Genomic DNA, 16539 nt, shown 5'->3' with positions numbered 1-16539 from the left:
AGGAAAGCCGACGTGACTTGTAACATTGCGCGGTTGCTTGGCACCATTTGGGTTGCCTCGAAAAGTCTTTGAACACCTCATTTGTTCATTTTTCGTGAAACTTAAAACTGTATCGAAATGAACATAAATGCATCCAAATATACGTTCCAAGCCACATGACTCATTTCCAATGACCTCCCAAGTCCTTAGGAGGCATCCCGTGGCGTTCGGAGCTCGGACCCTGGGAAAGTCGGAAAGAGTGTATTATAACCTTCAATTTTGGCTGTTTTTGGGAGATTTTCGGACTTTTGCGGGCCTGGTCATATTTTGTCCCGAAACTTTCCTAGGAAAGCCTACGTGACTTGTAACGTTACGCGGGTGCTTGCACCATTTGTGTTGCCTCGAAAAGCTTCTGAACACCTCATTTGTTCATTTTTCGTGAAACCTAAAACTGTATCGAAATGAACATAAATGCATCCACATACACGTTCCAAGCCACATGACTCATTTCCAATGACGTCCCAAGTCCTTAGGAGGCATCCCGTGGCGTTCGGAGCTCGGACCACGGGAAAGTCGGAAAGCGTGTATATAACCTTCAATTTTGGCTGTTTTTGTGACATTTTTGGACTTCTGCGGGCTTGGTCATATTTTCTCCCGAAACTTTTATAGGAAACCCGACGTGACTTGTGACGTTACACGGTTGCTTGGCACCATTTGAGTTGCCTCGAAAAGCCTCTGGACACCTCATTTGTTCATTTTTCGTGAAACCTAAAACTGTATCGAAATGGACATAAATGCATCCACATACACGTTCACCACATGATCATTTCCAATGACCTCCCAAGTCCTTAGGAGGCATCCCGTGGCGTTCGGAGCTTGGACCATGGGAAAGTCGGAAAGCGTGTATTATAACCTTCAATTTTGGCTGTTTTTGGGACATTTTTGGACTTCTGTGGGTCTGGTCATATTTTCTCCCGAAAATTTCCTAGGAAAGCCGACGTGACTTGTAACGTTACGCGGGTGCTTGGCACCATTTGTGTTGCCTCGAAAAGCTTCTGAACACCTCATTTGTTCATTTTTCGTGAAACTTAAAACTGTATCGAAATGAACATAAATGCATCCACATACACGTTCAAGCCACATGACTCATTTCCAATGACCTCCCAAGTCTTTAGGAGGCATCCCGTCGCGTTCGGAGCTCGGACCCCGGGAAAGTCGGAAAGCGTGTATTATAACCTTCAATTTTGGCTGTTTTTGGGACATTTTTGGACTTCTGCGAGCCTGTTCATATTTTCTCCCGAAACTTTCCTAGGAAAGCCGACGTGACGTCTAACGTTGCGCGGGTGCTTGGCACCATTTGGGTTGCCTCGAAAAGCCTCTGAGCACCTCATTTGTTCATTTCTCGTGAAAAGTAATCTGTCTCGATATGAACGTAAATGCATCCACATATTCAGTCCAAGCCACATTATTCCTTTCTAATGACCTCCCATACCCCTTGGAGGCATCTTGTGGCGTCTGGAGCTTAGACCTTGAGAAAATCCGAACGCATGTATTATAACCTTCAATTTTGGTTGTTGTTGCGATAATTTTGTACTTCTTTGGACCTGATCATATTTTCTCCTGAAACGTTACTAGGAGTGCCGACGTGACTTGTAATGTTGCGCGGTTTCTTGGCACCAATTGCATTGTCATGAAAAGCTTTTGAACGCGCCATTTGTTCATTTCTCGTGAGACCCAAAATTGTCTCAAAATGAATGTAAAGGCTTCCACATATTCGTTCTAAGCCACATGACTCCTTTCCAATGATCTCCTACGTCCATAGGAGGCATCACGTGGCATCTGTAGCTCGAGCCGGGAAAAGTCCGAAAGCGTGTATTATAACCTTTAATTTTGGCTGTATTTGGGGACATGTTTGGAGTTCTATGAGTCTTGCCATATTTTGTCCCGAAACGTTCATTGAAAAGCTGACATGACTTATAATGTTGTGCGAGTGCTTTGCACCATTTGTGCTGTCTCGAAAAGCATCTAAATAATCCATTTGTTCATTTCTCGTGGAACCCAAAATTTAAGATTAAATAACTATTGTTGTATAGAAATCTATTGTATTTTTTTATTACCAACAAAAGATGTATATAATAGGCCATAGTGTATAGAGGTAGCTAAGAGAATTTTAGTTGGGAAAATATCATTTTGTGACCAAAGATCATTGAGGTACGAAACTCACTAGGCTTTCAAAGAAATTGTCCTCTCGAGTTTCGAAAATGGGAAACATGATCTTCATGAGAGTTTCCATGCTAAATAGATTTTTAGATTTTTTTTTAATGTTTATTGATTTACACATCCTTACTTCCACTTTTTTAGTTCTGTAAGTGATGTTTTCTTTTTTCATAATGCAAGTGATGACCTCCGAGTTTATTTTTACCAAGAGGGTTCATTCTCTGGTGGCTTCTTATTGTATTATGTCTTATCCTAGATCGTAATTTAAGTGAAATTTTTATTATGGACACTTAAAGCATGATTAAAAGTTGGTTGAAATTGTAATTGTTTCATGCTATAATAGCAAGAGGTCACGAGTTCAAATCTTGTTGCAAGCTAATTTTACTTTTGTTAATCGACATGACTTATATACACATTGAACAATTCTAGTGAAGTAATAGAGGTGACACGTGGTGCGTATACATTGTCACACACGTCTTTTAATATATTTATCTAGATCATATCAATTTATAATATAATATCATGTTTTGTACATTAAACGAAAAAGGAGAGTTGATCATGTAAATGATTGCTCAAAATCTGTTAAGTGGTACTCCATGTGCATTTTTTTATCTTTCCTACTTTGACTTTGCACGTTTGCCAATGTACTTATTCTACATTAAATGTCTTTCATTACATATTAGTAAAAAATTATAATAATTGAATATTAATAAAATATTCATTGAGACGAATCAAACAAGACCTATGTTTTTTCTTATATATTGAGAAAAATCTAAAAGATCTCTCTAATTGTGAATAGTGTCAAGATTCTAAGTGAGAAAGATAAAAAAATCAAAGAGAGTATCTAGGAAATTTGCAAGGTATCAATGATAACCTTAGGTGAGGAGTTACTAATAAGATACACAAATGGAATGGAGACATTAAACGTCTTTTTAGGACAAAGAACAAATCGGAACTCTATTAACATAATTAATTATGATCTAAAAAAAACAATTAAGCATGTTGAAGATATATTTTATTCTGGTTACGAATTTTTCAAATCTGACAAGGCTTCCTTGGTTGTTGCTGAGATTACAGCATCTGAAGCATTAGGCAAGTAATAGTATTTTCCTGCACAAGAAATTGAAATTTGTATCATGAATGAAGGCATCGTGAAGTTAGAAGAAATGTGCTCCAAGTAACCATACCCTGAGCGATTCTGGCAATCTCTTTGGCGAAACCAGTGGATCAAATTTGTTTCCGTGTCGATGACGAGCAATGACATTCCTGCTTTGTATATTTTACCAGCCACTTCGAGAATCTCATCCTAATGGAAGGACACAAAACATGAAATATCATATATCTGATAATTCTTTATGTTTGCATGAAGAAAAATGTTTTACTGAACTTATATTAGGTGCATTCTCTCTCGCCTTACGAAAGTAAGCTTCAGGGCACATAAGGTCTAATCAAGGCTAATCCAGTCCAATCAGGGGAAAAACATGGCTGATGGGGTCAATTAGGTCTAGTAACTTCAGTTGAAACAAAGATCAGGTGACGACAACGCATCATTGAACTTTCGGTACCCCTTATCTGAAATTGTTCTTTGAAGGTGAAAAGAACAAAGCCTAAGACACATACCTTTAATTCCTTTGTAGTAGGCCGAGGGGCATCTGCAGGGACTGCTTCTGGATCTGTAGATCTTTTCAGTGATATGTTTGCTCTACCATCAGTTATAGCAACAATCATGATGCGTCCAACATCTCCGCTTTTTTCTGCATTTAATCCAACCCTGACAGCCTAAGCATATGTAAAGAAAGGTAGAATTAGAGACAGGAGAATACCATTGTATCTAAAGTAAAGCAAAATTAACTTTTTACATGATGTAGAAGCTAGCTAGGTTAAGCTGCAATCAAGTTTTGAGAAGACATTAGGGAACAGAATTAGCAGAGCAAAACTACTGACCGTTGTAAGACCATGAGCTAGAGGAGATCCTCCACCACATGGAAGTCTCTCAAGACGTTTTCTTGCCATTGAGATTGATCTGGAAGGAGGCAGGAGAACTTCGGCAGAGTCTCCACGAAATGGAATGATAGCAACCTTAAGTAAACATTGTCCAAAAAAATCAACATAGGGAATCTCCATAACAATAATTAAAATATTCAATAGAAGTGACTCAACAGATTGGGACATAATAATCCCTCTATTGGACACACTGAAATGAAATATGAGAAGACGAAGTTATTTGCTGGTTTTTTCTTTGATAGAGGAGATAGTGGCCATTAGGCTCTGTAAAGGGCAAACACACAAAGACACAAGAACCGAAGTGTTTTTTCTGTATTGATCATCAAGTTTAAAGACAATATAAGTATTAATGCATCGGAACAATATATATGCCCTAGCATCATGTCCAACTCCAACCACCTCTGGGTGTATGTGATGATGTCACGTGAGACAACTTGACACTTAGCTGGATCATCTTCTGAATAAAATGGTTTAGGATCCAAATGTCAGATCTTGGCAACGGAAAAAACCTAGATGTTGGATCTGTCAGGAGAGAGGAATTGGGGGGAGGGATATTTATTCGTTCTCAACCATTGAAGATAGAGACCTGTGCAACCAACATAGAGTAAAATACAAGTGCATAAATAATATAACAGGGTGTTCTCAATCTTCCTTTGAGAAGGTAGGGATACACTACAGAATATTAGTGGCAAGGCTATTACTATAGAAGTTGTGAAGAAGTGACAAACCAATATGTAGATACAGAAAGCAGTTTTGTCTGTTTAAGGTCACAGTGAAAGTTACAAGATTATATGCACTAAATTATTAATGTAGGCACAGAACAAGCAGGAGCTTCACCAGGGTGTCCAAATTTAATTCTACTATAGTACCTTAATCATTAGACAAACTTGGGCAATGAGCAGTCAAGTACTCCGTCCATTATTTTTAAGTGCAATCTATAATTATGCACAAGAATAACAATATGTTTGGGTAGCAGTGGCGGAGGGAAATAGAGGGGGGGGGGGGGGGGGATGGGGAGGAAAGAGGGAAAGTCTAAAAAGAGAAGTGGTCTTGCTTTCTTCCTCAAAAGGTTGTTAATGTGACAGGGGGGAGGAAATTGGATTCTCCTGTTTCCTCCCCTCCCCTTCCCTTCCCTTCCCTTCCCTTCCCTTCAAATTCTCTCAACCAGACACAATCTAAAGGTGGGTAAATGGAGTGACTAAAGCATCCCTTTTTAGGTGATTTCAAAGATGTACAGCACCACACATTTGGACCCCCCCCCCCCCTCAAAAAAATAGCTGCACCAAAGACATTCCAAAAGGAGCTAAGAGAGTAGGAAATACAGTATGCTAATTTTGCTACCTCCGAAGAAGGTAAGATTTCAATAATTTCAAATCTCAAGAGAGGAACCTTTCCAGCTTTTGGCTTTGATGCAATTGTTAAAGCTGATGCATTTATGAAAGATTCTCAAGGAGGTTTCCTAATATGCTTCCATTTCATAATTAAGAACACAAAAAACGAAGAATGATGGCATTGAATTTCCATTCAGCATTAGTATAGCATGGAAAACTCAAATTATTGCTGCATTAAAGTAAGGAGAAATCCCAGTTTTAAATCAAGGCTTTTAGAAATTACTATATATAAAAAAATTGCGAGTGCCAACCGCAAATCTTTAGGAATTGTGCTTTGTAGCTTATCCATATTTTGTTGTGCCTACCTATGCAAAAGTCATCAAGAATAACATCCAAAAATTGCACTAGATTCACCTGATCTCTACTTGTATAGCTCTCAGCCAACAACTTGAGTGCTGCACCTTTTGCATTCTGCATACGGTTTAATGCCATGCTCCCACTAGCGTCAACCACAAATATAACCTGTCATCAAATGATCATCAAGCCAAGGAAATACAGTATTATCAGTGAAGCCTTTTCTCAATTTATTTCTCACATTGTCGAAGATCATATTTCTGATTTAGTGCTATGGTTTTAGGCACAAGCTCTGAAAAGCATGTGCCTAGTGTATTGGGGGGACAGGGAAGTAATAAAGTCAAAATATAAACGAAGAGAATGACAGAATCAAATAGGCGAATCAGAGCAGCAGTGTATACCAAAGCTCCTGCTTTTCTAGCCATTCTTTTGGCTCTCATGTCCATCTTTTCCACATAAACTTTCCTTCCTTTGAGCACATCCTTCTCCTTCCTCAGTTTCTGATACGGAGCAGCTGCTCTAAGGGTTCGTCCACAGCTAATCTCTTGACAGGACCCTGTTCAAGATAACTCTTCTTTATTGGATATAGAAGAATGTTGATGCACAATACTTGTTAAAGTATAGCAAATGCAGCCGACAGGATTATTGAGTCAAGAAAAATTGTCACATATTGTGGTTCTTAAACTCTCATTAATGTTCACAAACCTGTCCAGCCCAAGCAATGAAATGGGGATATTTACCCTGTCTATCCTGTTTTTTGTTTTTTATCATTTTCACTTTGGGTGGCGGGTAGAGAGGGGGCGTGGAGGGGACAGAGGAAGCTATAAGGAAATAAGACTGACAAGCCTCGATGCAGGACAACAAGAGGAACTTTTGGAAGCATTGGCATATTGTAGATTGTTAGGGAGTCAAGAACTGGAAATTATAGAAATGCTATGATGCACTAGAAACCTTTGGAAGCATTGGCTTAATGTAGCGGCCTCGATCCTCTGAAAATATGACATTCTTTGCTCTCCCAGCCTTCCCTTTGCGTCTCTGAGCTTGCTGAGCAAAGAAAAGAAGTTTCTCATCCACCAAACCTCCTTCTGCATCAAAGATAAACTCTTCGGGTAATTGGTCTTGTTGTTCGTTCTCCTCATCGTTCTCCTCATCATTCTCATCCTACAACACATAATATCTTCTAAAAGGTAAGTCAAGAAACAACCATCACAACCCACAAACGATCAGGAACTAGAACTCAGGGAAGGGAAAAGGAACCTCTTTGTCTTCCTCCTCCTTTTGCTCCTCAGATGAATCCTGATTCTGTTGAGGGGGTGGTGGAGGCGGTGGCTGCTTATTCTGATCTTCGGGAGGCCTGTCCTGGATGATTGAACGAGGAAGAATTACCAATTCCACCTGAAAGAAACAACATAGAAGACTTTGAAAACTAGTCATGTGCTTCACAGGGTACTTTAAGAGTTCCCACGACACTGAAGATGTCCATCAGACCATGAGTACACTTAAAATCTAAAAGACCAATTTGCCAAGCAGATATGATGCATTAACCAGTTCAGTTGGCTATAATTCTTTGACCATTAAATTGACACCTTTTCTGGTGATCTCAAGAAGGGATCTGACATCACAATTTAACATAATGCAACTAAGAAAATCCAGAAGACAGCAGGGCTTATATGAACGATACTTAACAGCTTTCTTTAGGTCATCCACATTGACTTTTTCACGTCCTTCTATAGCAGCCAGGCATTTAGCAACGCGCATAGCATACAACTCAGCCCTGTGGCCCTGCAAATAAATGTAATACAAGTAGCGGCTCAGATTTCATTCAACATATAAGAAGCATATACTTTATTCTACATTAGAAAGAAAGATAGTTAGCTCCAAACTCAAACATAACCAATCAGCATACCAAGTTATTAGTGTGTTGATTGCATAAGCAGCTATGCAGTATTTTTTCATACAGTCAATGATGTAAAAACCTAACAATTCTCCACAAGGTGATGAGTGGAATTCCCACCAGCTGTATATAACAGGTGTGGCCCATCCAAGTCTTTTTTTATTACACCACTTTAGTTTGTCGTGAAGTGTCACACTTCCTACTTGAAAGAATCATCATTCATCAACCTATATTACTCTATTATATTATGCATTATCCTATTAAATGTCCTCACATTTACAGTTTTCTCATTATTTCTTCTCCAATTTGAAATTAACACACCATGACAACCCATACAGCAGCCAGCCTGTAAGTTTTCAGCAACAAAATAATGTCCAACAGAAACATGGTGACCAGAATACCAGATCACTACACGGTGCACAAACTATTGCATGCAAAACAATTCTACATTTTACATTTCTTTCTATGAACCAAGAGAACATCAACGACATTTTACAGTATATTCTGTAATTGCAAAAGGAAAATTGGCCTTTGTAACCTAAACAAGCATGTGAGTCCATCTATGAAATTTCTAAAAAGAACCCAAAGGGTTAGAATCATGCACATTTTTTATGTAAAAGATAAAGCAAATGAAGAAAGATCATTATATAATCGTGATGAAACAAAAGAGAGTCAATTTTTCAGAACCTGACAACCACCTCGTATTGCTTCCATGACCAAATATTTTAGTTGCTCCTTGCTGATAGTAACATCTTTCAAGTACTCCCGCGCCAAAATGATCTGTAATACATGCCAAAAGACAAAGCATTAAACATATATTTGAAAATCCAGGTTCCAGAGATGGTAGAAGCCTTTCAAAGACAACACTATTAATAACAGATAGATTTGGCGGCTTGAATGATCATCTGTGACTTAATTAATGCAAAGGAAGCGTAAGAGGAGTCTTTCATTTAGAAAGGAGGCATTATGAGGTGGCTGCATATCTTTGGAATAGATTGAAGATGACGGAAATAAAATGGGTTCTACCTCGTGAGTACCTCCTGTTCTGCTGTGCCTATAAGTCGCTTTTATGAATTTTGGGAAGATAATGGGAGGAAATATTTAGGGGGGGGGGGGTGCCTGACTGACTGTTCTTTCATTTGTTCATCGTTGATTAAGATCGACTTAAATGGAAGAAATTCCAGATAGGGCTACTGCCGACAACTACATTACTTCGCTTTGGTGCTATTAGTATCATCCTGTCTAGTACACAATATTAAACGCAGTATGGTTATAAAATAATATTGATCCTCCACTTATTAACCTGGAAATGTAATCTCAACTCTGGACATGTGATTTCTTTCACCAAATTTTCATTGACATTGACAATTTGACATGATTTTTTACTTGCAAAACTTCACAAAAGTTCTTCCGGCATGACTTACCACCTATCAAACAGGCTATATAGCTAAGAAGAAATGGCAACTACAAAAGGGATACACACAGGATAGTAGGTATATACCAACATGACTATTAGTTTATTACCTGCGTTTTAGCTAATTCTGTTTCCTCCTCAACCATTTTAAATACTTCATTGCTTTGTTCCTGAAACTGTGTTGCAACTCCAACAGCAGCAACACGGTCTTCAAAGTTCATTGGAAGATCTGCACTGCAGAAGGATTACAACATCAGGGCAGTATACCAAAAGAAAAAGAAAGGAACATAATCATCTGATAGAGAATAGAGCCTAACTGATAATACTTTTGTCTATTTACAGTACGTATCTCATAACCAAATGTAAAGAAAGGAGGGGAAGGTTAACAGATCAGAATAGTATCAACTCTTAAATTTTCCAATTATGCATATTCTAGGAACCTCAAGTACAATACCTCAAATTAATTGCTACACGATCCAACAGATGCTCACGTACAGCACCCTCTTCAGGGTTGTAGGTGGCAATCAACAGGGCTTGCATGGGTGACGAAAACTGATTCCTTCTCTTTCAACAATATTCACACCCTCGGTTAACACATTCAGAAGAAGATTACTAATTCCTTCATCCAGAAGGTTTATCTCATCAACATATAGGACACCTCTATGAGCTTCAGCCAGAAGTCCAGGCTGGAAAACAGTTGTTCCTGTTTTCACAGATTCCTCAACATCAACAGACCCAATAAGTCTATCCTCCGTAACACCAAGAGGAATCTGCAACGCATTAAACCAGTGAATGGATGAGGTTAAAGAAACAAGCAAATGACTAGATAAGGATATCTCACATTTTAGATACGTACCTGTACAAAAGGAGACTTTACAACTTTGGTCTTGATATTGCCTGACGAGTCATATTCAAGACGATCAGCCAATTCATCTTCCCACCTTCAATATTTTCACCTTATTACATGATTATGCAAGCAAAGTAGATACACAACTAGCAAGGTAGACTAATAAATGAAGTAGGAGTGCCACAAACCGTCTGCAACCTAAATCTGCTAGTTAACTGACAACATATAGCAATTTATTTAATGCTCAATGGGAGAGAAATTAAAAGAGGGAGGGAATTTACTTCATAGAATATGAGCACAAAACACAACAAAAAAACAAGTAACCTTACTCTTCTGGACAGGATGGATCAGCATTTGCAATGGAACCCACAACTACATCAATAGGTGGGAGTACGGCATGCAAACCACGTGCCATAATCGTTTTGGCTGTCCCTCGCTTCCCTGAAATGCCTATCCCTCCTATTTCTCGGTCAACGGCTCCAAGCAAAAGTGCAGTTTTAATGGCATCCTGCAAATGGATGTACCGTGTATTCCGCATTATGGAAAAAACCAGGAGAACGCAGGTTACAACTGCTATACATATAATGTTCCCCAAGACCAGTAGAAATATAAACCAGAAACCCATAAGTAATCATAGTGCCCATCAAATTTTAGTCAATCTAAATGGGTATATAATTGGCTCACCGTAACATTTGGAGAATAAATTATACAACCAATTTTTTGGCATAGTCTTCAATATGATAGTATCTCTCATTCTCTCTTTCAAGGCTACCTATACCCACCTCGACCTACAACTCTACAAGCATTTGGAATTTTGGATGCATATAAAACTGTATAGTTTCAGTAATCAGGATCCAGGATCCTCTGTTGTAGACAGTATGTAGTCTTAAGCATTAGGACCTGTTCTACCTAAATTATTTTTAGTTTAGTTCACTTCAGTTTCAGCCAGTTCACTTCAGTTGCAACTAGTTCACTTCAATTCAGTTCAGTTCAGTTCAGCTCCAATTATCATTTCTATTAGTTATAATTTAAATTATTTCAGTTCCGTTCAATTCAATTCAGTTGCAATCAGTTGAGTTATGTCTAGAACAGTCCCTTAATCTCTTCATGCCATCTATAAGAGCATTGCAAATTTACAACAAGCTCATATTTATAACTAAAAAGCAACGAAATTTCTCCTTACACCCACGTATTCGCCTCCAATCAATCCAAAGTGTCCTAAAATTTTCTCCAATCCACAAATTCTTATAAACTTCTTTAGGAACAAGCCCAGCAAGTTAATTTAGTCATGATCAAATTGGCCTCAGATACAAAACACTCAATCCGGATAAAATCACTCTCACTTCAGTGTAATTCAAGTGAAACAATACTCACAATTCAGGATATTTCATCAAAATTTTCCAATGAAAATTCTAAACAAGATTCCCACCATCATATTATATGATTATATGAGTAGAAGAAACATGATAATCATATCAACATTTTAACCTAATTATTCGACCAACTCAGAAATCAAAGATTCCTTCGAATTGAACAAAATTAGAAAGTAAGAGAGAGAGAGAGAGGCCACCTTACCTGTCCAACAACAGCAGCAAGAGGGAAACTTACGTCCATAATTGGCTTCATTAGGTTTTTCGGAGTCGGAAATAACGGCGCCATTGTCAGAATTTAGGGTTGCGGCAGCGCGAATTTTGAACGACGGCGGTGAACGGCGGAAATTGCGGCTGCTGAGCTTAGAAAATTTGAAGGTAGTGTAGGAGAGAGAAAATGATTTGTTAGAAGAGTGTGAATTGAGGAGAGAGAAGCATGGTGGAGGAGATGGTGAAGAAGTTAACGCCATTGTTGTTGAGCTTGAAGAGGATAGAGAAGGAAGTTACTTCTCTTCACTTATCTGTTTCTCTCTTAGGCCTTAGCCACTTGGAGAGAATTTTGTATTAATCTCATTGGTCATCAATTAATATCTTTATATTTCTTAGTTTAAAATTATCGAAAGTTGACATTTTGCTCTTGAAAATTACTACTTAGGCTTTTTTTTTTTCTTCAAAAAACCGCTGAATTGGATTGAATTGAATTGACTTGAATTGAATTGAATTGAATTGAACTGAACTGAACTGAACTGAATAGTGATAACTGATATGTGAGAGTAAGGGCATGTTCTCTTCGGCATAAAACAACTGAATTGTATTGAACTGAACTAAATTGAAGGTGAATTAAATTATAACTAATAGTAGTGATAATAATATATATAATATATATTATTAAATTAATAATAAATTAATAATAATAAGTTATTAAATAAAAAAAAATTATTTTAATAAATTATCAAATAATAATAATAAATTATTGTGAGATAGATGGAGTAGTCCGTAATAGACTGATAAACTAATAACTTGAGGAACAAAATCTATACTAATATATTAAAAAGCGTGCGTAAACGAGGAACGGTGCCACGTGGCGCTCTCCCTAGGGAGTTTGAGTTCATGTAATCCATGTACAATAAAAAAACTAGAAATTACTAGACCAAGTTGTATTTAGTGTTATCATATCAAAGTACAATATTAATAAATGAAATTTTTTTACTTACCCGGGGCATAGCCCGGGCCTAATAACTAGTTAGAATATCAAAATATGGGATATACTTTATCACCCAATGCTTAAAAAAATGTTACAAATTTAATAGGATGTGTACATTATTTTCCATGTTTTTTACTATCATTTTCGAAAGAGTTCAAAATCTTTCATTTTTTTAAAATCTTTTTTCTTTGTCGTTGATCGGTTGTTTGATTGTGCTAGATTTTGATTTTTCTACAACTATGCGTCTTTACGCTTTATTTTAGTTTAGATTTTGGACTCGAAAAAATAATCCTAATCAAATAAGTATTAGGTTAATTTTTTTATAGCAATAGTAGTAATAATAATAATTATTATCATTGTTTTATCAGAGAATAAAATGACTGAACTGAACTCAACTGATTGCAAATGAACTGAATTGAAAATGAGTTGGGAAGAACAACTTCGTAGTTTCCAAGTTTGAGTTTGTCTTGTAAGCGACCGCCTACTTTTAAATTAAAATTAGACAATGGTAAGCCCAATATTAAAAAGAAAATAAGTCCAATAGTGAATAGGTTAATAACTTTCGGTGGCTGGTTTAATCCATTTAGTGACTAGGTTTACTTTTATATTAAAATTAGACCGTCTCTTTTAATAATTTTTGTCCAAGTTTTATGTTGTCACTTTTTAAGATTGACACTATTTTTTAGGCCTAATGCTATGCCATTGGTAATTATGATTTTTATATATTCATATCTTACTTTGAAATTATAACACCAAATATTATTTGGTTTAATGGTTAAGACATTAATATAGTAACTTGAAGTCGTGGGATCAAATCTTATATAATATCATTTTTTTTCTAATTTATTTTATTGTACGTGGTTTACCTGAAGTAAACACACCAAGTGATAGCGCCACGTGGTACGATTTATAGTTTAGGAACACCTATTAATATATGGTAATTAACAGGATCGCATTAGGATCGCTAGGATCGTTGGGATCGCGATCCTGATACGACTTTACCGATCCTAGGTTTTAGTGGCCAAATGGACTTTTTTTAGTTTTAGAAGTTGAGCACGGCAGCCCAAATGCGAAATCCCTAAGTCATTCTGCCCAAACATTCATTTAACAGCCCAAAACATGCGAAATCCCTAAATTCTCTTCCTCTTCCTCCCATTTTCTCTTTCTACTCTGCAAATTCAGCTAAATCTCTAATTTGTGGTAAGCTTATTTCTCTTTCTAATTTGTTTTCTAATTTCATGGTGTTAATTTGTTTTAAGCTGATTTAATTCGAAGTTATTTTTGCTCTGTGCTTGACTGCTTGTTGTATATAGTAATTCGACTATTCGAAGCTAATTTTCGCTCTGTGCTTGATTTAATTCGATTATTGTTTGCCATTTTTGTTTTTGCCATTGAAATTATATGCTATGAATTGCCATGCTTCTGGCGATTTTGCCACTGAAATTATATGCTATGAATTTTGCAAAATTATGAAATTAAAGCCATGTGATGTGTGCTACTGACTGTATTACAGTAGTATTGTACATTATTAGTTTCAATGTTTCATTGCTATAATTCATTTTCGTTTTTGTTTTCCTTCTACTCTGTTTTTCATTTTGTTTTTTCTTCGTTTCTCTATTTCAATTAGTGTTATTCTTCATTGTTCTAATTAGTTTTCATTTTTTTAATTTCCTGTGCGGTTAGAACTTAGAAGATAGATCATGTCAACTTCATCTGGAAAAAAAAGAGAAAAAATGCATTTGGAAGTAGGACTGATTTTTATCAACATATTTGTATTCTAATTTGTATCAACTTTTATTAAGAAAGTCTTTATATTGTTGGTTTGTATTATTAACATTTTCAATACTTCCTCCGTTTCAAAATAGATGGGACATTGTGATTAAAACGGACTCCTAGGCAAAATTTCATAAGTATGTTTAGGTAGTATAATTAATTCTAGTGGTCCCATGTGAAAAGGAGGGAGAAAGAAAAAATTGGGGACCACTTGAATTGCTGCCGAAAAAATTGGGGACCACCACCGCCACCACTGGAAAACCTCTCCCCAAACCTGCCCACCGGAAACCACCCTCCCTACCTGCCCACCGGAAAACCACCCTTCCCCAAACTCGCCCACCGGCCATCCACCACAACACCTCCACCACCGGTCACCACCACCACTACCGAAAAACTCAAAAACAACCACCACCACCCGAAATACCGCCCTAGGTGGGGTTCTTTGCTAAAGAGAGATTGTACGTGTGGCGGGTTCTTTGCTCTCCACTCCAGTCTCCACTTTACAATTACAATTACTTCCAAGTTCCAACACAAAACTCCCAAATCAAAATCCACAAAAAACCCTAAAAATTCCATCAAAATTTCTGATCAAAACCCAGAAAAAATACATCATCTTTCTGAAATTCCACTCAATTTTTCTCTCATCCTAATAAATCTAAATGGTGAGTGAGCAGAGAGCAGTGTGCGAAGAAAACAATGCTCTGGTTGAATACATGCGAAAATGGTGGACATAAATGGCGGAAAATACATGCTCTGGTTGAATACAATCACTCTTCAGGTGAGAGAAGGGCCTAGTTGTGTTCGGTTGCATCTGGTGGCGTGGTGGTATCGAGGTGGTAGTGGTGGCGTTGGGTCGCATCTGGTGTCGAGTTGGTGGTAGTGTCGGGTTAGTAGTGACGGTGGTGGTCTCAGAGAGGAGAGAGAAGGGTGGTGGCTAAGAGAGAGGGGTGGGTTGAGTTGAGGAGAGAGAGAGAGATGGGTGGTGGCTATGAGAAAGGGGTGGGTGGGTCATAAAAAATGGTGGGAATCGTTAGTTTTAGGTTAGGATTAATCAGATTATTAGAAGTAGATTAATGTACATAACACAAGTTAGTAAGGGTAAAATGGTAAAATTGTAAGGCAAAAGTTACTAAATAAGGAAAAAAAAAATGTATCATCTATTTTGAAACACCCATAAATAGACAATGTCCCATCTATTTTGAAACGGAGGAAGTATTTGTTTTTTTACTATCAATTGTTGTTGTATGTTTGGATCTTTTATTATGCAATATCAACTATTATCGATAAATGATAAGTTTTTAGCATCATTTTACTCCATGTATGAGGAATGTATAAGTAGATTAGCTAAAATTGACTTAATTTTTCAAATTTCATAGGATATTACGATCCTACGATTCGATCCTGCTAGCTCATCACGATCCAAAGTGGGATCGCGATCCTGACAACATTGGTGCCACCAACTAGAAGCCTAAACCCTGAAAGCCAAGGTAGAGAGTAAGACGGAAAAAAGACTGAACAAAAGAAGCCATGAGAAGAGCACTTCTGAGAAATGTTCCACTCTTCTCTCGCAATTTCTTACCATCTCCTTCAATTTCTTCCATACGAAATCCATCACCACACAATGTATTATCCCAGATTTCAAATTCCTATTCATTCAGGTTTTTCTCCTCTGAAAATGATTCTCCTGACCAAAACCCTAAACCTCCTCCATCTGAAGCCACTTTAGCGCAGCCTGAAATCAAAGATCCCACAAATGATGTTGAAGATGTCAGCAATAAAGGTAATCAAAAATCATTTCTTTTGGCTTTAATTTTATTGGGTTCTTTTGATGAATGGGTATTGTGATATATCATTGTTTATCCTAATCTTATTTTCCTAAGAAGTTTATTATGTGTGAATAATTTATGGGTTTGTAATGATATGAATCAATGCTACATTTGCTGCGAAATTTTTGTGGGGGGTTGAGGTATTAGAAGTTACATTACATTTGTGGTTTGTATTGTGATGAAAATTGGATCGAAATAGATGGTAGAGAATCATGTTTGGATGTTTGCCTTGATTTTTTATTTGTAATATAAATGTAGCTGATTGTGTAGTGTTGTTTGAATCTAGAGCTGAAAATGAGGATAGAGAAGTACTTTGAAGGGTGATG

At 37.2% G+C, this 16539-nt stretch overlaps 1 protein-coding gene across 1 annotated transcript; it reads right to left on the bottom strand.

Moving 5' to 3' along the window:
- Nucleotides 1–3198: 3198 nt before the first annotated feature.
- Nucleotides 3199–11974, bottom strand: LOC104890053 (magnesium-chelatase subunit ChlD, chloroplastic). Its single transcript, XM_010675411.4, is given in 19 exon segments — nt 3199–3306; nt 3384–3424; nt 3426–3502; nt 3817–3975; nt 4141–4275; nt 5946–6053; nt 6287–6414; nt 6417–6441; nt 6837–7046; nt 7143–7280; nt 7572–7667; nt 8467–8559; nt 9304–9427; nt 9648–9723; nt 9726–9963; nt 10050–10134; nt 10370–10548; nt 11616–11643; nt 11645–11974. Coding segments are annotated over 19 exon segments (2262 nt in total). The 5' UTR covers nt 11881–11974; the 3' UTR covers nt 3199–3220.
- Between the last annotated feature and the right edge of the window lie 4565 nt (nt 11975–16539).

The sequence above is a fragment of the Beta vulgaris genome, chromosome 4, assembly GCF_026745355.1.
Source record: "Beta vulgaris subsp. vulgaris cultivar EL10 chromosome 4, EL10.2, whole genome shotgun sequence".
NCBI classification, from domain to species: Eukaryota; Viridiplantae; Streptophyta; class Magnoliopsida; order Caryophyllales; family Amaranthaceae; genus Beta; species Beta vulgaris.
Note: the sequence above shows the minus strand (reverse complement) of the source record. Positions and strands in the feature narration are given on the sequence as shown.